Raw genomic sequence first — 25811 nt, forward strand, 5'->3', positions numbered from 1 at the left:
GTCTCCACGACTTCATCACTCAGGTGTACAACTGCATCACACATGTACTGACTGCATTACATGGGTGTACTGACTGCATCACACAGGTGCTGTCTCCACGACTTCATCACTCAGGTGTACAACTGCATCACACATGCACTGACTGCATTACATGGGTGTACTGACTGCATCACACAGGTGCTGTCTCCACGACTTCATCACTCAGGTGTACAACTGCATCACACATGTACTGACTGCATTACATGGGTGTACTGACTGCATAACACAGGTGCTGTCTCCACGACTTCATCACTCAGGTGTACAACTGCATCACACGTGTACTGACTGCATTACATGGGTGTACTGACTGCATCACACAGGTGCTGTCTCCACGACCTCATCACTCAGGTGTACAACTGCATCACACGTGTACTGACTGCATTACATGGGTGTACTGACTGCATCACACAGGTGCTGTCTCCACGACTTCATCACTCAGGTGTACAACTGCATCACACATGTACTGACTGCATTACATGGGTGTACTGACTGCATCACATTACTGACTGCATTACATGGGTGTACTGACTGTATCACACAGGTGCTGTCTCCACGACTTCATCACTCAGGTGTACAACTGCATCACACATGTACTGACTGCATTACATGGGTGTACTGACTGCATCTACACAGGTGCTGTCTCCACGACTTCATCACTCAGGTGTACAACTGCATCACACATGTACTGACTGCATTACATGGGTGTACTGACTGCATCACACAGGTGCTGTCTCCACGACTTCATCACTCAGGTGTACAACTGCATCACACATGTACTGACTGCATTACATGGGTGTACTGACTGCATCACACAGGTGCTGTCTCCACGACTTCATCACTCAGGTGTACAACTGCATCACACATGTACTGACTGCATTACATGGGTGTACTGACTGCATCACACAGGTGCTGTCTCCACGACTTCATCACTCAGGTGTACAACTGCATCACACATGTACTGACTGCATTACATGGGTGTACTGACTGCATCACACAGGTGCTGTCTCCACGACTTCATCACTCAGGTGTACAACTGCATCACACGTGTACTGACTGCATTACATGGGTGTACTGACTGCATCACACAGGTGCTGTCTCCACGACCTCATCACTCAGGTGTACAACTGCATCACACATGTACTGACTGCATTACATGGGTGTACTGACTGCATCACACAGGTGCTGTCTCCCACGACTTCATCACTCAGGTGTACAACTGCATCACACATGTACTGACTGCATTACATGGGTGTACTGACTGCATCACACTGTACTGACTGCACTTACATGGGTGTACTGACTGCATCACACAGGTGCTGTCTCCACGACTTCATCACTCAGGTGTACAACTGCATCACACATGTACTGACTGCATTACATGGGTGTACTGACTGCATCACACAGGTGCTGTCTCCACGACTTCATCACTCAGGTGTACAACTGCATCACACATGTACTGACTGCATTACATGGGTGTACTGACTGCATCACACAGGTGCTGTCTCCACGACTTCATCACTCAGGTGTACAACTGCATCACACATGTACTGACTGCATTACATTGGTGTACTGACTGCATCACACAGGTGCTGTCTCCACGACTTCATCACTCAGGTGTACAACTGCATCACACATGTACTGACTGCATACATGGGTGTACTGACTGCATCACACATGTACTGACTGCATTACATGGGTGTACTGACTGCATCACACAGGTGCTGTCTCCACGACTTCATCACTCAGGTGTACAACTGCATCACACATGTACTGACTGCATTACATGGGTGTACTGACTGCATCACACAGGTGCTGTCTCCACGACTTCATCACTCAGGTGTACAACTGCATCACACATGTACTGACTGCATTACATGGGTGTACTGACCTGCATCACACATGTACTGACTGCATTACATGGGTGTACTGACTGCATCACACAGGTGCTGTCTCCACGACTTCATCACTCAGGTGTACAACTGCATCACACATGTACTGACTGCATTACATGGGTGTACTGACTGCATCACACAGGTGCTGTCTCCACGACTTCATCACTCAGGTGTACAACTGCATCACAACTACTGACTGCATTACATGGGTGTACTGACTGCATCACACAGGTGCTGTCTCCACGACTTCATCACTCAGGTGTACAACTGCATCACACATGTACTGACTGCATTACATGGGTGTACTGACTGCATCACACATGTACTGACTGCATTACATGGGTGTACTGACTGCATCACACAGGTGCTGTCTCCACGACTTCATCACTCAGGTGTACAACTGCATCACACGTGTACTGACTGCATTACATGGGTGTACTGACTGCATCACACAGGTGCTGTCTCCACGACTTCATCACTCAGGTGTACAACTGCATCACACATGTACTGACTGCATTACATGGGTGTACTGACTGCATCACACATGTACTGACTGCATCACACAGGTGCTGTCTCCACGACTTCATCACTCAGGTGTACAACTGCATCACACATGTACTGACTGCATTACATGGGTGTACTGACTGCATCACACAGGTGCTGTCTCCACGACTTCATCACTCAGGTGTACAACTGCATCACACATGTACTGACTGCATTACATGGGTGTACTGACTGCATCACATGTACTGACTGCACTACATGGGTGTACTGACTGTATCACACAGGTGCTGTCTCCACGACTTCATCACTCAGGTGTACAACTGCATCACACATGTACTGACTGCATTACATGGGTGTACTGACTGCATCACACAGGTGCTGTCTCCACGACTTCATCACTCAGGTGTACAACTGCATCACACATGTACTGACTGCATTACATGGGTGTACTGACTGCATCACACAGGTGCTGTCTCCACGACTTCATCACTCAGGTGTACAACTGCATCACACATGTACTGACTGCATTACATGGGTGTACTGACTGCATCACACAGGTGCTGTCTCCACGACTTCATCACTCAGGTGTACAACTGCATCACACATGTACTGACTGCACTACATGGTGTACTGACTGCATCACACATGTACTGACTGCATTACATGGGTGTACTGACTGCATCACACAGGTGCTGTCTCCACGACTTCATCACTCAGGTGTACAACTGCATCACACATGTACTGACTGCATTACATGGGTGTACTGACTGCATCACACAGGTGCTGTCTCCACGACTTCATCACTCAGGTGTACAACTGCATCACACATGTACTGACTGCATTACATGGGTGTACTGACTGCATCACACATGTACTGACTGCATTACATGGGTGTACTGACTGCATCACACAGGTGCTGTCTCCACGACTTCATCACTCAGGTGTACAACTGCATCACACATGTACTGACTGCATTACATGGGTGTACTGACTGCATCACACAGGTGCTGTCTCCACGACTTCATCACTCAGGTGTACAACTGCATCACACATGTACTGACTGCATTACATGGGTGTACTGACTGCATCACACAGGTGCTGTCTCCACGACTTCATCACTCAGGTGTACAACTGCATCACACATGTACTGACTGCATTACATGGGTGTACTGACTGCATCACACATGTACTGACTGCATTACATGGGTGTACTGACTGCATCACACAGGTGCTGTCTCCACGACTTCATCACTCAGGTGTACAACTGCATCACACATGTACTGACTGCATTACATGGGTGTACTGACTGCATCACACAGGTGCTGTCTCCACGACTTCATCACTCAGGTGTACAACTGCATCACACATGTACTGACTGCATTACATGGGTGTACTGACTGCATCACTGACTGCATCACACAGGTGCTGTCTCCACGACTTCATCACTCAGGTGTACAACTGCATCACACATGTACTGACTGCATTACATGGGTGTACTGACTGCATCACAATGTACTGACTGCATTACATGGGTGTACTGACTGCATCACACAGGTGCTGTCTCCACGACTTCATCACTCAGGTGTACAACTGCATCACACATGTACTGACTGCATTACATGGGTGTACTGACTGCATCACACAGGTGCTGTCTCCACGACTTCATCACTCAGGTGTACAACTGCATCACACATGTACTGACTGCATTACATGGGTGTACTGACTGCATCACACAGGTGCTGTCTCCACGACTTCATCACTCAGGTGTACAACTGCATCACACATGTACTGACTGCATTACATGGGTGTACTGACTGCATCACACAGGTGCTGTCTCCACGACTTCATCACTCAGGTGTACAACTGCATCACACGTGTACTGACTGCATTACATGGGTGTATTGACTGCATCACACAGGTGCTGTCTCCACGACCTCATCACTCAGGTGTACAACTGCATCACACGTGTACTGACTGCATTACATGGGTGTACTGACTGCATCACACAGGTGCTGTCTCCACGACTTCATCACTCAGGTGTACAACTGCATCACACATGTACTGACTGCATTACATGGGTGTACTGACTGCATCACACATGTACTGACTGCACTACATGGGTGTACTGACTGTATCACACAGGTGCTGTCTCCACGACTTCATCACTCAGGTGTACAACTGCATCACACATGTACTGACTGCATTACATGGGTGTACTGACTGCATCAGCATCACACAGGTGCTGTCTCCACGACTTCATCACTCAGGTGTACAACTGCATCACACATGTACTGACTGCATTACATGGGTGTACTGACTGCATCACACAGGTGCTGTCTCCACGACTTCATCACTCAGGTGTACAACTGCATCACACATGTACTGACTGCATTACATTGGTGTACTGACTGCATCACACAGGTGCTGTCTCCACGACTTCATCACTCAGGTGTACAACTGCATCACACATGTACTGACTGCACTACATGGGTGTACTGACTGCATCACACATGTACTGACTGCATTACATGGGTGTACTGACTGCATCACACAGGTGCTGTCTCCACGACTTCATCACTCAGGTGTACAACTGCATCACACATGTACTGACTGCATTACATGGGTGTACTGACTGCATCACACAGGTGCTGTCTCCACGACTTCATCACTTAGGTGTACAACTGCATCACACGTGTACTGACTGCATTACATGGGTGTACTGACTGCATCACACATGTACTGACTGCATTACATGGGTGTACTGACTGCATCACACAGGTGCTGTCTCCACGACTTCATCACTCAGGTGTACAACTGCATCACACATGTACTGACTGCATTACATGGGTGTACTGACTGCATCACACAGGTGCTGTCTCCACGACTTCATCACTCAGGTGTACAACTGCATCACACATGTACTGACTGCATTACATGGGTGTACTGACTGCATCACACAGGTGCTGTCTCCACGACTTCATCACTCAGGTGTACAACTGCATCACACATGTACTGACTGCATTACATGGGTGTACTGACTGCATCACACATGTACTGACTGCATTACATGGGTGTACTGACTGCATCACACAGGTGCTGTCTCCACGACTTCATCACTCAGGTGTACAACTGCATCACACGTGTACTGACTGCATTACATGGGTGTACTGACTGCATCACACAGGTGCTGTCTCCACGACTTCATCACTCAGGTGTACAACTGCATCACACATGTACTGACTGCATTACATGGGTGTACTGACTGCATCACACATGTACTGACTGCATTACATGGGTGTACTGACTGCATCACACAGGTGCTGTCTCCACGACTTCATCACTCAGGTGTACAACTGCATCACACATGTACTGACTGCATTACATGGGTGTACTGACTGCATCACACAGGTGCTGTCTCCACGACTTCATCACTCAGGTGTACAACTGCATCACACATGTACTGACTGCATTACATGGGAGTACTGACTGCATCACACAGGTGCTGTCTCCACGACTTCATCACTCAGGTGTACAACTGCATCACACGTGTACTGACTGCATTACATGGGTGTATTGACTGCATCACACAGGTGCTGTCTCCACGACTTCATCACTCAGGTGTACAACTGCATCACACGTGTACTGACTGCATTACATGGGTGTACTGACTGTATCACACAGGTGCTGTCTCCACGACTTCATCACTCAGGTGTACAACTGCATCACACATGTACTGACTGCATTACATGGGTGTACTGACTGCATCACACAGGTGCTGTCTCCACGACTTCATCACTCAGGTGTACAACTGCATCACACGTGTACTGACTGCATTACATGGGTGTATTGACTGCATCACACAGGTGCTGTCTCCACGACCTCATCACTCAGGTGTACAACTGCATCACACGTGTACTGACTGCATTACATGGGTGTACTGACTGCATCACACAGGTGCTGTCTCCACGACTTCATCACTCAGGTGTACAACTGCATCACACATGTACTGACTGCATTACATGGGTGTACTGACTGCATCACACATGTACTGACTGCATTACATGGGTGTACTGACTGTATCACACAGGTGCTGTCTCCACGACTTCATCACTCAGGTGTACAACTGCATCACACATGTACTGACTGCATTACATGGGTGTACTGACTGCATCACACAGGTGCTGTCTCCACGACTTCATCACTCAGGTGTACAACTGCATCACACATGTACTGACTGCATTACATGGGTGTACTGACTGCATCACACAGGTGCTGTCTCCACGACTTCATCACTCAGGTGTACAACTGCATCACACATGTACTGACTGCATTACATTGGTGTACTGACTGCATCACACAGGTGCTGTCTCCACGACTTCATCACTCAGGTGTACAACTGCATCACACATGTACTGACTGCATTACATGGGTGTACTGACTGCATCACACATGTACTGACTGCATTACATGGGTGTACTGACTGCATCACACAGGTGCTGTCTCCACGACTTCATCACTCAGGTGTACAACTGCATCACACATGTACTGACTGCATTACATGGGTGTACTGACTGCATCACACAGGTGCTGTCTCCACGACTTCATCACTTAGGTGTACAACTGCATCACACATGTACTGACTGCATTACATGGGTGTACTGACTGCATCACACATGTACTGACTGCATTACATGGGTGTACTGACTGCATCACACAGGTGCTGTCTCCACGACTTCATCACTCAGGTGTACAACTGCATCACACATGTACTGACTGCATTACATGGGTGTACTGACTGCATCACACAGGTGCTGTCTCCACGACTTCATCACTCAGGTGTACAACTGCATCACACATGTACTGACTGCATTACATGGGTGTACTGACTGCATCACACAGGTGCTGTCTCCACGACTTCATCACTCAGGTGTACAACTGCATCACACATGTACTGACTGCATTACATGGGTGTACTGAGTGCATCACACATGTACTGACTGCATTACATGGGTGTACTGACTGCATCACACAGGTGCTGTCTCCACGACTTCATCACTCAGGTGTACAACTGCATCACACGTGTACTGACTGCATTACATGGGTGTACTGACTGCATCACACAGGTGCTGTCTCCACGACTTCATCACTCAGGTGTACAACTGCATCACACATGTACTGACTGCATTACATGGGTGTACTGACTGCATCACACATGTACTGACTGCATTACATGGGTGTACTGACTGCATCACACAGGTGCTGTCTCCACGACTTCATCACTCAGGTGTACAACTGCATCACACGTGTACTGACTGCATTACATGGGTGTACTGACTGCATCACACAGGTGCTGTCTCCACGACTTCATCACTCAGGTGTACAACTGCATCACACATGTACTGACTGCATTACATGGGTGTACTGACTGCATCACATGTACTGACTGCATTACATGGGTGTACTGACTGTATCACACAGGTGCTGTCTCCACGACTTCATCACTCAGGTGTACAACTGCATCACACATGTACTGACTGCATTACATTGGTGTACTGACTGCATCACACAGGTGCTGTCTCCACGACTTCATCACTCAGGTGTACAACTGCATCACACATGTACTGACTGCATTACATGGGTGTACTGACTGCATCACACAGGTGCTGTCTCCACGACTTCATCACTCAGGTGTACAACTGCATCACACATGTACTGACTGCATTACATGGGTGTACTGACTGCATCACACAGGTGCTGTCTCCACGACTTCATCACTCAGGTGTACAACTGCATCACACGTGTACTGACTGCATTACATGGGTGTATTGACTGCATCACACAGGTGCTGTCTCCACGACCTCATCACTCAGGTGTACAACTGCATCACACGTGTACTGACTGCATTACATGGGTGTACTGACTGCATCACACAGGTGCTGTCTCCACGACTTCATCACTCAGGTGTACAACTGCATCACACATGTACTGACTGCATTACATGGGTGTACTGACTGCATCACATGTACTGACTGCACTACATGGGTGTACTGACTGTATCACACAGGTGCTGTCTCCACGACTTCATCACTCAGGTGTACAACTGCATCACACATGTACTGACTGCATTACATGGGTGTACTGACTGCATCACACAGGTGCTGTCTCCACGACTTCATCACTCAGGTGTACAACTGCATCACACATGTACTGACTGCATTACATGGGTGTACTGACTGCATCACACAGGTGCTGTCTCCACGACTTCATCACTCAGGTGTACAACTGCATCACACATGTACTGACTGCATTACATTGGTGTACTGACTGCATCACACAGGTGCTGTCTCCACGACTTCATCACTCAGGTGTACAACTGCATCACACATGTACTGACTGCACTACATGGGTGTACTGACTGCATCACAGATGTACTGACTGCATTACATGGGTGTACTGACTGCATCACACAGGTGCTGTCTCCACGACTTCATCACTCAGGTGTACAACTGCATCACACATGTACTGACTGCATTACATGGGTGTACTGACTGCATCACACAGGTGCTGTCTCCACGACTTCATCACTTAGGTGTACAACTGCATCACACGTGTACTGACTGCATTACATGGGTGTACTGACTGCATCACACATGTACTGACTGCATTACATGGGTGTACTGACTGCATCACACAGGTGCTGTCTCCACGACTTCATCACTCAGGTGTACAACTGCATCACACATGTACTGACTGCATTACATGGGTGTACTGACTGCATCACACAGGTGCTGTCTCCACGACTTCATCACTCAGGTGTACAACTGCATCACACATGTACTGACTGCATTACATGGGTGTACTGACTGCATCACACAGGTGCTGTCTCCACGACTTCATCACTCAGGTGTACAACTGCATCACACATGTACTGACTGCATTACATGGGTGTACTGACTGCATCACACATGTACTGACTGCATTACATGGGTGTACTGACTGCATCACACAGGTGCTGTCTCCACGACTTCATCACTCAGGTGTACAACTGCATCACACGTGTACTGACTGCATTACATGGGTGTACTGACTGCATCACACAGGTGCTGTCTCCACGACTTCATCACTCAGGTGTACAACTGCATCACACATGTACTGACTGCATTACATGGGTGTACTGACTGCATCACACATGTACTGACTGCATTACATGGGTGTACTGACTGCATCACACAGGTGCTGTCTCCACGACTTCATCACTCAGGTGTACAACTGCATCACACATGTACTGACTGCATTACATGGGTGTACTGACTGCATCACACAGGTGCTGTCTCCACGACTTCATCACTCAGGTGTACAACTGCATCACACATGTACTGACTGCATTACATGGGAGTACTGACTGCATCACACAGGTGCTGTCTCCACGACTTCATCACTCAGGTGTACAACTGCATCACACGTGTACTGACTGCATTACATGGGTGTATTGACTGCATCACACAGGTGCTGTCTCCACGACTTCATCACTCAGGTGTACAACTGCATCACACGTGTACTGACTGCATTACATGGGTGTACTGACTGTATCACACAGGTGCTGTCTCCACGACTTCATCACTCAGGTGTACAACTGCATCACACATGTACTGACTGCATTACATGGGTGTACTGACTGCATCACACAGGTGCTGTCTCCACGACTTCATCACTCAGGTGTACAACTGCATCACACATGTACTGACTGCATTACATGGGTGTACTGACTGCATCACATGTACTGACTGCACTACATGGGTGTACTGACTGTATCACACAGGTGCTGTCTCCACGACTTCATCACTCAGGTGTACAACTGCATCACACATGTACTGACTGCATTACATGGGTGTACTGACTGCATCACACAGGTGCTGTCTCCACGACTTCATCACTCAGGTGTACAACTGCATCACACATGTACTGACTGCATTACATGGGTGTACTGACTGCATCACACAGGTGCTGTCTCCACGACTTCATCACTCAGGTGTACAACTGCATCACACATGTACTGACTGCATTACATTGGTGTACTGACTGCATCACACAGGTGCTGTCTCCACGACTTCATCACTCAGGTGTACAACTGCATCACACATGTACTGACTGCATTACATGGGTGTACTGACTGCATCACACATGTACTGACTGCATTACATGGGTGTACTGACTGCATCACACAGGTGCTGTCTCCACGACTTCATCACTCAGGTGTACAACTGCATCACACATGTACTGACTGCATTACATGGGTGTACTGACTGCATCACACAGGTGCTGTCTCCACGACTTCATCACTTAGGTGTACAACTGCATCACACATGTACTGACTGCATTACATGGGTGTACTGACTGCATCACACATGTACTGACTGCATTACATGGGTGTACTGACTGCATCACACAGGTGCTGTCTCCACGACTTCATCACTCAGGTGTACAACTGCATCACACATGTACTGACTGCATTACATGGGTGTACTGACTGCATCACACAGGTGCTGTCTCCACGACTTCATCACTCAGGTGTACAACTGCATCACACATGTACTGACTGCATTACATGGGTGTACTGACTGCATCACACAGGTGCTGTCTCCACGACTTCATCACTCAGGTGTACAACTGCATCACACATGTACTGACTGCATTACATGGGTGTACTGACTGCATCACACATGTACTGACTGCATTACATGGGTGTACTGACTGCATCACACAGGTGCTGTCTCCACGACTTCATCACTCAGGTGTACAACTGCATCACACGTGTACTGACTGCATTACATGGGTGTACTGACTGCATCACACAGGTGCTGTCTCCACGACTTCATCACTCAGGTGTACAACTGCATCACACATGTACTGACTGCATTACATGGGTGTACTGACTGCATCACACATGTACTGACTGCATTACATGGGTGTACTGACTGCATCACACAGGTGCTGTCTCCACGACTTCATCACTCAGGTGTACAACTGCATCACACATGTACTGACTGCATTACATGGGTGTACTGACTGCATCACACAGGTGCTGTCTCCACGACTTCATCACTCAGGTGTACAACTGCATCACACGTGTACTGACTGCATTACATGGGTGTATTGACTGCATCACACAGGTGCTGTCTCCACGACTTCATCACTCAGGTGTACAACTGCATCACACGTGTACTGACTGCATTACATGGGTGTACTGACTGTATCACACAGGTGCTGTCTCCACGACTTCATCACTCAGGTGTACAACTGCATCACACATGTACTGACTGTATTACATGGGTGTACTGACTGATTCAAACCAGTGCAGCATGTCTGTTATGGGTCTTGTAAATGAATCACAGGAATATGCAAAAACACATCATACATAATGTAAGAGCAGTTTATTCACAATTGTGTCTGAACAAGAGTACACTCCTAGTGTACAAATCACCACATTACACCATTTTCTGACGTAACTCTCACTCAATGTTTGGAGTTTCCACAGCAGACATTTGAAAGTTCAACATTCTTCCTCCAGACGTAAGGTAGCAGTATCTTTGTATCTGCGCTGAGTATCCTGTCGGTGGTTTCATTTAATACAGCAAATAATCTGTAATGTGACTTAAGTAACTTGATAGAACATTTCATCCAACACACCAAGATCAAGAACATTTCCCATTTTTTAGAACCTATTAGATGAGAATGTTTGACGGTTAAAACAGACTGGCTATAAACAAGACACCACTTTCAATAATTCTGTATTTGAATATGGACATAAAACCCATTTCAATGATTGACTGCAAGTGCCATCTGGGATAGGGTCAAGGGGAGATAACTGAGTGAAAGTATGTCAGCATAATAATGTCATGCTCTTGGTTGTCCTCTACATCTTCTCCAAGGGAGTGATGGCTAGAATCTGAAAGATGGTGCTGATGATGTTCGTAGTGGCTTCACAAAGTAACAGCCTACTCGTGTTTATCTTCTTCACTTCACCTGAAACATACAGAAAAGTACCTCACTGAAGTTGTCTCCCTTAGTCAACAGTACATAAGGCCTGGCAGATACACTGATAGCTACACTATATGTCAGGGAGATACACTGATAGCTACACTATATGTCAGGGAGATACATGGATAGCTACACTATATGTCAGGGAGATACACTGATAGCTACACCATACATCAGGGAGATACACTGGTAGTTACACTATATGTCAGGGAGATACACTGATAGCTACACAATAGGTCAGGGAGATACTCAGAGTGATAGTTACACTATATGTCAGGGAGATACACTGAAAACTACACTATATGTCAGGGACATGCACTGATAGTTACACTATATGTCAGGGACATGCACTGATAGTTACACTATATGTCAGGGAGATGCACTGATAGTTACACTATATGTCAGGGAGATGTACTGATAGTTACACTATATGTCAGGGAGATGTACTGATAGTTACACTATATGTCAGGGAGATGCACTGATAGTTACACTATATGTCAGGGAGATGTACTGATAGTTACAGTATATGTCAGGGAGATGTACTGATAGTTACAGTATATGTCAGGGAGATGTACTGATAGTTACACTATATGTCAGGGAGATGTACTGATAGTTACACAATATGTCAGGGAGATGTACTGATAGTTACACTATATGTCAGGGAGATGTACTGATAGTTACAACATATGTCAGGGAGATGCACTGATAGTTACACTATATGTCAGGGAGATGCACTGATAGTTACACTATATGTCAGGGAGATGCACTGATAGTTACACTATATGTCAGGGAGATGTACTGATAGTTACACTATATGTCAGGGAGATGCACTGATAGTTACACTATATGTCAGGGAGATGTACTGATAGTTACACTATATGTCAGGGAGATGTACTGATAGTTACAGTATATGTCAGGGAGATGTACTGATAGTTACACTATATGTCAGGGAGATGTACTGATAGTTACAGTATATGTCAGGGAGATGTACTGATAGTTACACTATATGTCAGGGAGATGTACTGATAGTTACAACATATGTCAGGGAGATGCACTGATAGTTACACTATATGTCAGGGAGATGTACTGATAGTTACACTATATGTCAGGGAGATGCACTGATAGTTACACTATATGTCAGGGAGATGTACTGATAGTTACACTATATGTCAGGGAGATGCACTGATAGTTACACTATATGTCAGGGAGATGTACTGATAGTTACACTATATGTCAGAGAGATGCACAGATAGTTACACTATATGTCAGAGAGATGCACAGATAGTTACAGTATATGTCAGGGAGATGCACTGATAGCTAAACTATGTCAGGGAGATGCACAGATAGTTACAGTATATGTCAGGGAGATGCACTGATAGCTACACTATGTCAGGGAGATGCACAGACAGTTACACTATATGTCAGGGAGAAGCACTGATAGTTACACTATATGTCAGAGAGATGCACAGATAGTTACACTATATGTCAGGGAGATGCACAGATAGTTACACTATATGTCAGGGAGATGCACTGATAGTTACACTATATGTCAGAGAGATGCACTGATAGTTACACCATATGTCAGGGACATGCTCTGATAGCTACACTATGTCAGGGAGATACACTGATAGTTACATTATACAGGAGGGAGATGCACTGATAGTTACGCTACGTCAGGGAGATACACTGATAGCTACACTATATGTCAGGGAGATGTACTGATAGTTACACTATATGTCAGGGAGATGCACTGATAGCTACACTATATGTCAGGGAGATGTACTGATAGCTACACTATGTCAGGGAGATGCACTGATAGCTACACTATATGTCAGAGAGATGTACTGATAGTTACACTATATGTCAGGGAGATGTACTGATACTTACACTATATGTCAGGGAGATGTACTGATAGCTACACTATACGTCAGGGAGATGTACTGATAGTTACACTATATGTCAAGGAGATGTACTGATAGTTACACTACACTGGTGGGAGATGCACTGGTAGTTACACCATACATCAGGGAGATGAACTGATAGTTACACTATACAGGAGGGAGATGTACTGATAGCTACACTATGTCAGGGAGATGTACTGATAGCTATACTATATGTCAGGGAGATGTACTGATAGTTACACTATATGTCAGGGAGATGCACTGATAGATACACTATATGTCAGGGAAATGCACTGATAGTTACACTATATGTCAGGGAGATGTACTGATAGTTACAACATATGTCAGGGAGAAGCACTGATAGTTACACTATATGTCAGGGAGATGTACTGATAGCTACACTATGTCAGGGAGATGTACTGATAGTTACACTATATGTCAGGGAGATGCACTGATAGTTACAGTATATGTCAGGGAGATGTACTGATAGTTACACTATATGTCAGGGAGATGCACTGATAGTTACAGTATATGTCAGGGAGATGCACTGATAGCTACACTATGTCAGGGAGATGCACAGATAGTTACAGTATATGTCAGGGAGATGTACTGATAGTTACAACATATGTCAGGGAAAAGCACTGATAGTTACACTACACTGGTGGGAGATGCACTGGTAGTTACACCATACGTCAGGGAGATGTACTGATAGTTACACTATACTGAAGGGAGATGCACTGATAGTTATCACTACACAGTTGGGAATTGCACTGATACTTACACCATATGTCAGGGAGATGTACTGATCGATACACTATTTTGTCTAAAACCATTTTACAAGATATACTGCATGCACCATATGACATGAGCCAGACAATCCACACCTAAAAACGTCTACAAATTTTTATTTCAAAATATTCCTATAAGTATTACTCAGGATGTTCAGGAGCTCAGTCAGAACAAGAATCTGAAACCTACCCTGGGAATGTTTAATGTTCCGAACAACATTTTGCACTTGACTAACATTTGTCATTCATTGTGAACAAGTTTGTAAATGAGAAACTCTCATCCACTCCATTTGGTTTTGTAAGTTGGAGAACATTTGTCTGCGTTTATCAGGGGAGTGAAGTCTCCTCATGTCAACCTGCCCAACACATCGATATGGCTTGTAGCAGATTACACATGACTGAGGAAAAACTGCATGGCTTTCTCGTTTATTTACTGTGATTAATTGGTGGAAGAAAAACATGCCTTAAAGAGTGACTCGGATTCTTCCTTACATTAATTTCTCCTCAATCAATAAAAACACATTTCAAGCTCATTGTATTGAAGTCCTGTCGGTGGCTGTAGAGGAGATTTAGAAACTGTGGCAAACTGCATCCAAGGAGTCAGTGAGGGGGTTCCAGGCAGTGAGCTAGGGGAATCATACGTTTTAGTGAGGGGTGGTATCTTAAAATAGATAGAGGAGACTCCAGAGAGTGGGTGAGGGGTATCCTAAGATTGATAGAGGAGATGCTAGAGACAGAGTGCGGGGATCCAGAGATTGAGAGGGAGGGATCCAGAGAGTGAGGGGCTCTAGAGATAGAGTGAAGGGGCTCCAGAGAATGCGTAAAGGGGTTCCAGAGATAGAAGGTGGGGTTCCATAGATAGAAAGCAGGGTTATATAGATAGAGAGTGGAGTTACAGAAATAAAGGATGGGGTTCCAGAGATAGGAGGCAGTGTTACATAGATAGAGGGTGGGGTTACAGAAATAGAGGACGGGATTACAGAGATAGAGGGCAGGGTTCCAGAGATAAAAGGCAGTGTTACATAGATAGAGGGTGGGGTCACAGAAATAGAGGACGGGATTACAGAGCATTTGATGACAGAGTTTGTGAGTGAGAAGGCAGGTTTAAAATTTAGTGGGATTTTAAAGAGTATGCGGGTGTTATGAGAAAGAGTTGGAGTGAAATGAGGGTCAGTTCAGAGAATGATTAAGGTGCCTCAAGAGAATGGTTTAGATTATTACAGATATTGAGCGTTGGTCATTAACAATGTCAGTTAAGAAGCGATTGAGAGTGACACTGATATCGTGATCCAAAGCCTTACTGGTGACACACCACAAAGCAAGTGACCAAGTTTGACTACACTAAGTATCCTCCTGCTACAAGCATGGGTTGCTGGGCACCAACCTGGACACACCAACAGGGGCCCACATGTGGGATTTACATCGGTTGGTCAAACATGACAGCAAGTAAGGGGAGCAATTCTTGAAGGTATAGTACATGTCAGGTGGATTTTACTGCAGCTTCCAATCTACAGGAAGGAGTAAGTGAGTGGGTGAGTGAGTGAGAGTATGATTTTAGGACGCTTTTTTAGCATTCATTTCATTACCTGTCTGTTTGTCCTTCTCAATGCAGTAGCAGTTGTCATAGAACTCTGTGAAGGTTGTGGAGATCTCATACAAGTAGTCACACAGAGTGTGAAGGTACAAGTCATCAAGGATTTTACAGATGATCTCTGGGAAACGTAGCAGACATTTGGCCAACTTCCACTCCTTCTCATGACTCAAGTCAATCTGGGTAGTCTTTGCCGCCTTCTTCAAATCCTCTACAGACACATTGGCCAGACGGGCAATTGACCTGACAAGACAAAAAGGCCCAAGAGTGGTTAATTAGCAGACACATGGAGAGTGGGATCAAAGTTTCAAAACATACATTCAGTTCTGCTAAACAAACACTTTAGATTTCTTTACTGAGTCAGTTTTGTTTAGAAGAACTTTGACAGTTTCCAGTGATATCCTGTGGAGTTGGTGTTGCAGGTCTATTATAAACACCACTGTGGTGGAATCCTCCCACATGGGATCTGTGTGAGAAATCTGGAAATTGGAACCCCACTCACATGTATCCGGAACCTGGGCCTCGGAATCCCAATCACTGGTATCTGGAACCTGGGACTCCAAACCCTAATCACATGTATCCAGAACCTGGGCCTCGGAACCCCAATCACAGGTATCTGGAACCTGGGACTCGGAACCCAAATCACAGGTATCTGGAACCTGGGTTTCGGAAAAAAAATCACAGGTATCTGGAACGTGGGATTCGTAACTTGGAACCATTATCATAAAACATGAGCCTTGGAAAAGGTATCTGGATTATGGGACTTGGATCCCCAATCACGGAACCTAGGACTCAGGACCCCAATCACAGGTATCTGCTACTTGGTACTCAGAAAACAAACTACAGGTATCTAGAACCTCAAACTCGGAATACCAATCATAGGTATATGGGACTTGGGACTTGGATAACCAGTTACAGAACCTGGGACTCGGAACCAAAATCACAGGTATCTGGAACTTGGGACTCAGAATCCCAGTCATAGCTATCCAGAACCTGGGATTCGGAACTACTGGGATTGGTATGAATGTTGAGCAATGACTGTGGTTACCTGATACATCTATTGGCATATCGCAGGTAGGCAGAGTGATGACTGTGGATACGTGATACGTGTGTTGGCATATAGCAGGTAAGCAGAGTGATGACTGTGGTTACCTGATATGTGTGTTGGCATATAGCAGGTAAGCAGAGTAATGACTGTGGTTACCTGATACGTGTGTTGGCATATAGCAGGTAAGCAAAGTGACGAATGTGGTTACCTGATGCGTGTGTTGGCACATAGCAGGTAAGCAGATTGATAACTGTGGATACCTGATACGTGTGTTGGCATATAGCAGGTAAGCAGAGTGTGGTTACCTGATATGTGTGTTGGCATATAGCAGGTAAGCAGAGTGACGAATCTGGTTACCTGATATGTGTGTTGGCATATAGCAGGTAAGCAGAGTGACGAATGTGGTTACCTGATATGTGTGTTGGCATATAGCAGGTAAGCAGAGTGACGAATCTGGTTACCTGATACGTGTGTTGGCATATAGCAGGTAAGCAGAGTGACGAATGTGGTTACCTGATACGTGTGTTGGCATATAGCAGGTAAGCAGCTGTGTTCCCACGATCATCCAGCATCTGAAACAATATATGTCTTTATTTACTTCAGGACAGGACAAAATCTTGTGCCTGCATGTCCTGTAATTACATAATTAGCACTGATTATGACATGATGACATCAGTCCGATCCCATTACTGCCTCTTGCAACAAGATCAACTGTACACTAGATCTTCTGGGATTGAGATTTCTTTGGTATGCACTGTCAGACAAGTGTTTTGGTAGATTACCTTGTCGAAGGAGAATACGTAGTCATGGGTGCGATTGTGGGAGAGATCTGCATACTTGATGCAGCCATACGCCACAGCTTCCTGTGCCTTCTTCAGTTCCTCAGGGGTGAGAACCTGCACAGACACAACCCTCTTTTACAACACTCACCTTGCAAACTGGACAAAACCTGTCCACTAAAATACCTCAATACAACCTGGCAAAGACTGCCTAGCAAACCACAACCTCGAAGTGACAGTATGTTATTTGCTTTGTATAGTGTCTATCAGTGGCATATTAACATGCGCTAGATGGAAACAAGAGTCATTAGAAGATGACATATCCCCCTGGCACCCCCATATTTGAAAGGACAAATCATCTGACAGTTACTTAATGTCCATTTTGAGACTAAGTCCGAATTGTTTCCATGGAAACCAGGAAAAATAAATACGCCAAAACTTTATAAATAGCAAAAGGCATGACTTTGTAGTCTGCCTCAAATATCTGCCAAGTTTTGCAGAAAAAAAATATGGTTTTTGAGTTGTGCTCTGGAAACAAAGCCCATCCCTCCATTTTGTGACTAAGTCCAAAATGTTTCCACGGAAACCGAGAAAATAAGAAATCACAAAAACCTGTAAATACCAAAAGGCACTATTTTAGCTTCTGATTGGTATATCTACCAAGTTTTGCAGAAAAACATTGAACGGTTTCTGAATTCTGCTCCAAAAATGAAACACACCTCTCACTTTTGAGACTATGTCCAAAACTTTTCCATGGAAACCAAGAAAATAATAAATCACAAAAACCAGTTTATAGCAAAAGGCACTACTTCAGGTTCTGATTGATGTATCTACCAAGTTTGGAAGAAAAATATTGAACGGTTTTTGAGTTGTACTCCGGAAACAAAGCCCACCCCACCATTTGACTAATACCAAAATGTTCAATGGAAAAACAAAACAAAATAAAAATGCCAAAACTCTGTAAATAGCAAAAGGCACAACCATAGGTTGAGATTATTCTATCTATCAAGTTTGGTCTAAAAATATTGAACGGTTTCTGAGTTATGCTCCGGAAACAAAATGATTATGGATGGATGGATGGATGGATGGACACAGGACAGGCAGATGGACAGACAGACGAGGCGTCGACTATAACCCCCTGCATTACATGCCGGGGGATAATAAGGCTTCAATAAACTAACTGTCCCAGCTAGTAAATACATTGATACTGCTTTAGTGTTCTAATTTTAATTGGATGATGAAGCTGTCAATGAATCTAAAGATACTATTATATGGCAGCATAGTCTATTTATAGGTCTCATAAGTTACGAGATGCAACCTCCTACTAGGGTTTGTTAGACTTAGTTGAGGAATGTAACGATAATACTGAGACTAAGTTAACTTAGGCTGCTATGAGGGGGAAGCACATGCCGGTCACTTCTCACATCAAGTGCAGTAGAACAGTACTTTTTTTCTCCTTGGATAACCAGGCTACCCTGCTTTTGGATGCCAACCATCCAGCTGGGGATATTACACTGTTACTTAATTTATCACGCCACTGTACAGTACCGTCACTATTCACCAGCCATTGCTACCACTAGTTTGTATTGACATGTAAAGGTGGTAATGTTTCTGAGACACTTGTTAATTGTCCAACACTTCTTCCTTGCTGGTTGGCTTCACACCAAATGTTTGTGTCCATATGAAAACTTCCACTTCATCTCATTCATACTTCTGAACATTCAAGGGCCTACTGAACATACATAAAAATCTCTGAACAACATTTAAAGGGATACACATAAAGACGAACTAATGGGAGTCAACTATTTCACATTTCAGGGTATATTCTTACGCCTTCATCAGGTGGATGATGATGAATTAATACCGGTAAGAATATACTCCAAAACATCATGTCCCTCCAAAATAAAGAAGTTGACCTCCTTCTGACATCTTTGCCTTCATACTTAAAAGTGTAAATATTTAAATATCCTCAGCTCTGTCTGCATACAAGGTAAAACAGACAGTTTTAGGGAGTTGGAAAACACTTCAGTTAAACACCCGAGCTTGACTCTCAGCCAGTGAACATGACAGATACTGCATGATGGTTGCTTGTTAATGTCAGATAATAAGGGATTCCAGGTTTAGTTGAGAGACATGTTGACTTAACAGGGGGCCGGAAATAACACATTAGGCCAGACAATTGTCAACACCACCTTTTGGTCTTTGGGAGCTATAACTAGCTCAGCTTAAGTTCAAATCTAAAAATACGAGCTATATTTAGTCTCCCAGTACAATTACTGGAATCAACATCTTTTCAATAACTCAAATAGCTGTCAAACACGTCTCCCATCAAACCCTCAAAAAGCAAATGCATTCAAGCCAACAGACAAAGCTAATACTCCTATACGCTATCAACAATCCTGACCAACTGAATGCTCTTGTGTTTCTGACAACCCTGACTAAGTTTCCCAACACGGCACTTCAAACAAAGATAAGATCCACAGCCTCTCCGTGAGAACAATCCTCCAACTGAAGCCCAATATAACAACACAAATACAACAGAAATGATATCTGTCTTATTCTTACCAATGACTACAAACTGTGTTGACAATGGAATTATTCAATCAACATGAAAAGCATAACTTTTGGCAGCAGCAGAGATACATCATCCTTGATTGTCGGGGCCGAGATGTTGTCCGTCTGCTGCCAACTGCCAGGTACCTCTCTAACTAGGTTGGCCAACTCTCAATGCCAATTAGCTCACAGATTCCTTAATCTATCAAAATCAGTCACACTACCACACATTATTGAGTTGCTAGGCAACAGGAAAGAACTTTTCAGTTGGCCAAAGGTCCTAGCATATGACCATTCGGTGTGGTGCTGCCATCAAGGCAGTCAAGAAATGATTCAGTGAATGATACATAGCTCACTCATGGTGAACTTCTCACAGAAGTATGTCAAAGAAGACATTTTCGCCTTAACCAAGCTGTTTCCTTTGCTACATTTTCACATTCAAAAATAAAATCATTCACTCTCATATGTTAGTGTTGAAAATATGAAATCCATTGCAAAAAAGAATCTGCACAATTCTGAGTGAGTGAGATATCAATTGTGAGTGAGTGATTGAGCAAGTGAGAGATAAAGATCCTGTGAGCCCAACTGAGTGAGATGGAATATCAAATCAATAAAGGAACATAGACCCCAGATGGAATATTAAGACATGGAACAGGAAGTGTTAGTGAGTGAGTGAGTGATATTTTGCTTTATGTTCTTTAATTGAGTCTGGACCTGAAAATCCACTGATTGATATCATGCACATCAATGAGAAGTATAATTGCCATCTCTGTGGACAAGCATATGTTGTTCCGTGTACAAGTTAAAGCAAAAACCTGCATTCACACCAAAAAAAATTGATAAAAAAACACACACAATTTTTTTGTGTGCATGTTTTGGGTGCACAGACTCTGATCTACTCAATTTTAAAAAGTACCATAAAACACCAACACATTAAAACAAGAGTCATCAGAGGATGACATATCCTCCCAGCAACAACATATTTGAAAGGACCAATCATCGGACAGTTACTTTATCTCTTTGTTTTGAAGAAAAATATTGAACGGTTTTTGAATTCTGCTCCGGAAACGAAGTCCATCCCTCCATTTTGAGACTAAGTCCAAACGTTTCCATGAAAACCGAGAAAATAATAAAATCACAAAAACCCGTAAATACCAAAAGGCACCACTTTGGGGTCTACCACAAATATCTACCAAGTTTTACTGACAGATATTAAGAAGTTTTTTAGTTCTGCTCTCGAAAGGAAACACACCTCTCACTTTTGAGACTAAGTCCGAAACATTTCCATGGATACCAAGAAAATAAGAAATCCCAAAAGCCTCTACACAGCAAAATGCACCACTTTAGGTTCTGATTGATATATCTACCAAGTTTTGCAGAAAAATATTGAACGGTTTTTGAGTTGTGCTCCGGAAACGAAGGCCATTCCCCCATTTTGCGACTAAGTCCGAAACTTTTCCATGGAAACCGAGAAAATGATAAATCACATAAACCTTTACCTAGCAAAATGCACAACTTAAGGTTCTGATTGATATATCTACCAAGTTTGAAAGAAAAATACTGAACATTTTTTCAAGTTCTGCACCGGAAATAAGCCCACCCCACCTTTAGACTAACACCAAAATGATCAATGGAAAAACAAAAAAACAAAAAAAAATGCCAAAAATCTGTAAATAGCAAAAGGCACAACCATAAGCTGAGATTATTATACCTATCAAGTTTGGTCTACAAATATTGAACAGTTTCTGAGTTATGCTCTGGAAACAAAATGATCACGGGCGGGTCGACTATATCCCCCTGCATTACATGCTGGGGGCATAAAAAAAACAAGAAATTTTGAAATGATTTGGGATTGTATTGAAAATTTTGATTGCAAAAGATCTGGACTATGCATTTATAATTTTTTTTCTGCACACACTCTTACAAAACACTGGTTGTTCAAGGGGAATGTTAGTGATAGTGACCAAACCTTATCTCGTTCTTTCTCCTTAAGTTTGGCCTCTGCTCGTTTCAGCCCCTCATCCAACAGTTCCACTAATCGTATTGACTGCCCCGACCGAGTCTTAAACTTCTTCCTGTAACAAACACAACATCATGTGATCCCCAGTACAGTAAGGTTTCATGGCAAGAATGGTGTATGCTGGAATTCTAGAAAGAGCTTTGTACAGTAGGAAGGTCCCTGCAAGAAATTTCTTGCACAAAAAGACATCAACTTAGTGCAAGGAGAGTTCTGAAAGCCAGTGGGTAGAGCTCCGTTAAACACTGCTTGGTAAAGCATTACATGTACATCAACTCAAAAGTCACATGCAAACAAAAAATCATACATAATTAAAACTTAAAATTATCACTTATTCATGACACATAATATACCTTGCTGCTTGTTAAAAAACAAATAAACCAAATTATAAGCATACAATCGCAATTCAAAAGTGCAATATTTTATACTTGGGCTTACTTCCCTCAAAATGAAGCCCTCGGGGGACCGAACCCAGTCATAGGAGGTGGGTGTGCACTCAAGTGTAACAACAGTTCCGATTGGATAGTTCATTTGCTGATATGCTGCGGACCCATTGTGTGTTCAGAAAGATGATGTGTTTGATGGGCATTATAGGAGTATGGCGAGTCCCAAGAAAGTAAGATTCTTTATGGATAACAACTTCTTTCATTCTACTGGATGCATTGTTTCAGTATGGATTCATATACAAACAAAATCATATACACTAGATGAAGTTGCTATCCATAAAGAATGTATATAGAGATGTTGGGCTTTGTAAATACAGTCGTGCCCCGTTTATAGAAATTGTCCAGAGATGCGAAATTTTGGATATCTGAACCACGGGCCATATGTACAAAGAAACGTACAAAGATACAAACATGGTAGACATGAGACATAATCTTTATTGATTACACATGAACAAATATCAGAGCATACATAAAATGTCTTATACCTGATCATGCAGTTATGCTCGCTGGAAGAAATCAGTCATAGCTTTTTGCACTGGCTGTGTAGAAGAGCGAGAGGACTTTCGTCGGTCATTTATCACTGTTGGCAGTAACAGTCACAGTTGCAACTTGTGCATAGGATCATAGTGCATCACGATAATATCCACATGACGAAAGCAGTTAGCAATTGTCTTTTCACTCACAGTTGTCCAGGCTTGCTTGATCATCCGGATTTGGAAATTTTAGCTATAGATTGTATATTTATATACTTATCCTATCTCACGTTATGCATCTCTCTTCCTCTCCTGTGTGTAAACGTGCTATGTGTAAACGTGCTGTCAGCTAAGTTGAATCAAATCTTCTTGGCCTCTGACCACGTGACCTCTGCCCCTGCAATAGACGCCTGTCAATCATCCTGTAGGCACAGCCGATCACATGACGTACTCTAACTGTCATTCTCTTCTTGGAACTACAAGTAATCTGTGATACAGGGAAGGAAGGGTGGGCATCCATTGTGTGAGATAGGATAAGTATATAAATATACAATTTATAGTTAAAATTTCCAAATTTTTAAACTTATCCTATCTCACGTTACACATTATCACACAGTTGGCTGGAGGGCCGCCGCAGATTACCCCTCTGACACACGGCACAGACGAGGATGCATTCCACAAGGAGGCCAAAAGTAGCACCAACTCCCAATATGCTGCTCCGTACTTGTGATGGGTTGCTTTGCAATCCCCTTGGCTTACACGGCACAAAAACTCTAGGGAGTAGGAATTAACGCCCCCGCCCCACAATTTATCAGGAGACCCCAGTGATCTGGAACGTCCCTGCTTCAAAACTATCCCTCACAGACACAAGCTGGATGGGGGTGAAAGGAGGAGTAGCCCAGATGCTAGTTTAATGTTCGGTACTGATCTCCCTACTTACCAAGGTGAGAAAGGACCTAGCACCAAACGCTTCAAAAACTATTAGGTAATTAGAATACAATGCATCACTGACATGATTGCTCAGAGAGTAGGGGTCAATAAGTGGAGTGTCAATCATCTCTGCACATGCACAAGACTGCCCGCACAGTCTATCCAGCCATGGGTATGACAGTACACCATCCCTAGTTCGATCTAGCCTACTGAACAAAGTACATAAGATATGAATAACATCGATATCGTTTATTATGTACATAGCAAGACCGAGAACGCGGAGATGCTTATCTGCGTAGACGGGTCAACGACACCTGCTGGGCCAGGACCAATGGACCGAATTGATGAAGGCCTTCGACATCAGTGACTGATACATCCCATAGGTAATGAGCATCTGTATCTGACTTCCAAAAGCAACCTTCCATAATGGCTTGCAGTGAACATTTCCTACAGAGTGCCATGGTGGAAGCAAGCGCATGTGTCTCATGAGGCTTTGTGGACGAAGGTAGTGGCAACTTCGCAAAGGCATACGCTCGCAGGATCGTGGATCTCAAACAGAAAGCCAAGGTTGTATGCGATACTTCTGCTTTGGAAGCTGTCGAAAGCAGGATGAAGAGCATCTTGCATAGTCTGCGGCGGTCCTTAGAGGTGGCTAAGTATATCCTCAACGCCCAAACTGGGTACAAGGATAAATTTTCAGTGTCTTGTTGGCCAAAAGGGCACGACCAAAAGCAGTGTTATCTGCCGAGTCGAACGTAACTTGAGAAGTACATGTGGAAGAAGGGCCACTGGCAGAAATGCGTAAGCGTTGA

General features: G+C 44.1%; 1 protein-coding gene across 1 annotated transcript in view; it reads right to left on the minus strand.

Annotated features, from left to right (window-relative positions):
* Window positions 1-11851: 11851 nt before the first annotated feature.
* Window positions 11852-25811, minus strand: part of LOC137274648 (arginine--tRNA ligase, cytoplasmic-like) — a 136379-nt gene continuing 122419 nt past the window's right edge. The window contains exons 11-15 of the mRNA XM_067807958.1: window positions 23103-23208; window positions 18584-18697; window positions 18315-18373; window positions 16749-16996; window positions 11852-12458 (exon numbers count right to left, since the gene is read on the minus strand). Coding sequence (XP_067664059.1) covers window positions 12349-12458; window positions 16749-16996; window positions 18315-18373; window positions 18584-18697; window positions 23103-23208 — 637 coding nt within the window. The 3' untranslated portion in view covers window positions 11852-12348. The remainder of the gene's footprint in view (window positions 12459-16748; window positions 16997-18314; window positions 18374-18583; window positions 18698-23102; window positions 23209-25811) is intronic.

Source organism: Haliotis asinina, chromosome 2 (assembly GCF_037392515.1).
Source record: "Haliotis asinina isolate JCU_RB_2024 chromosome 2, JCU_Hal_asi_v2, whole genome shotgun sequence".
NCBI classification, from domain to species: domain Eukaryota; kingdom Metazoa; phylum Mollusca; class Gastropoda; order Lepetellida; family Haliotidae; genus Haliotis; species Haliotis asinina.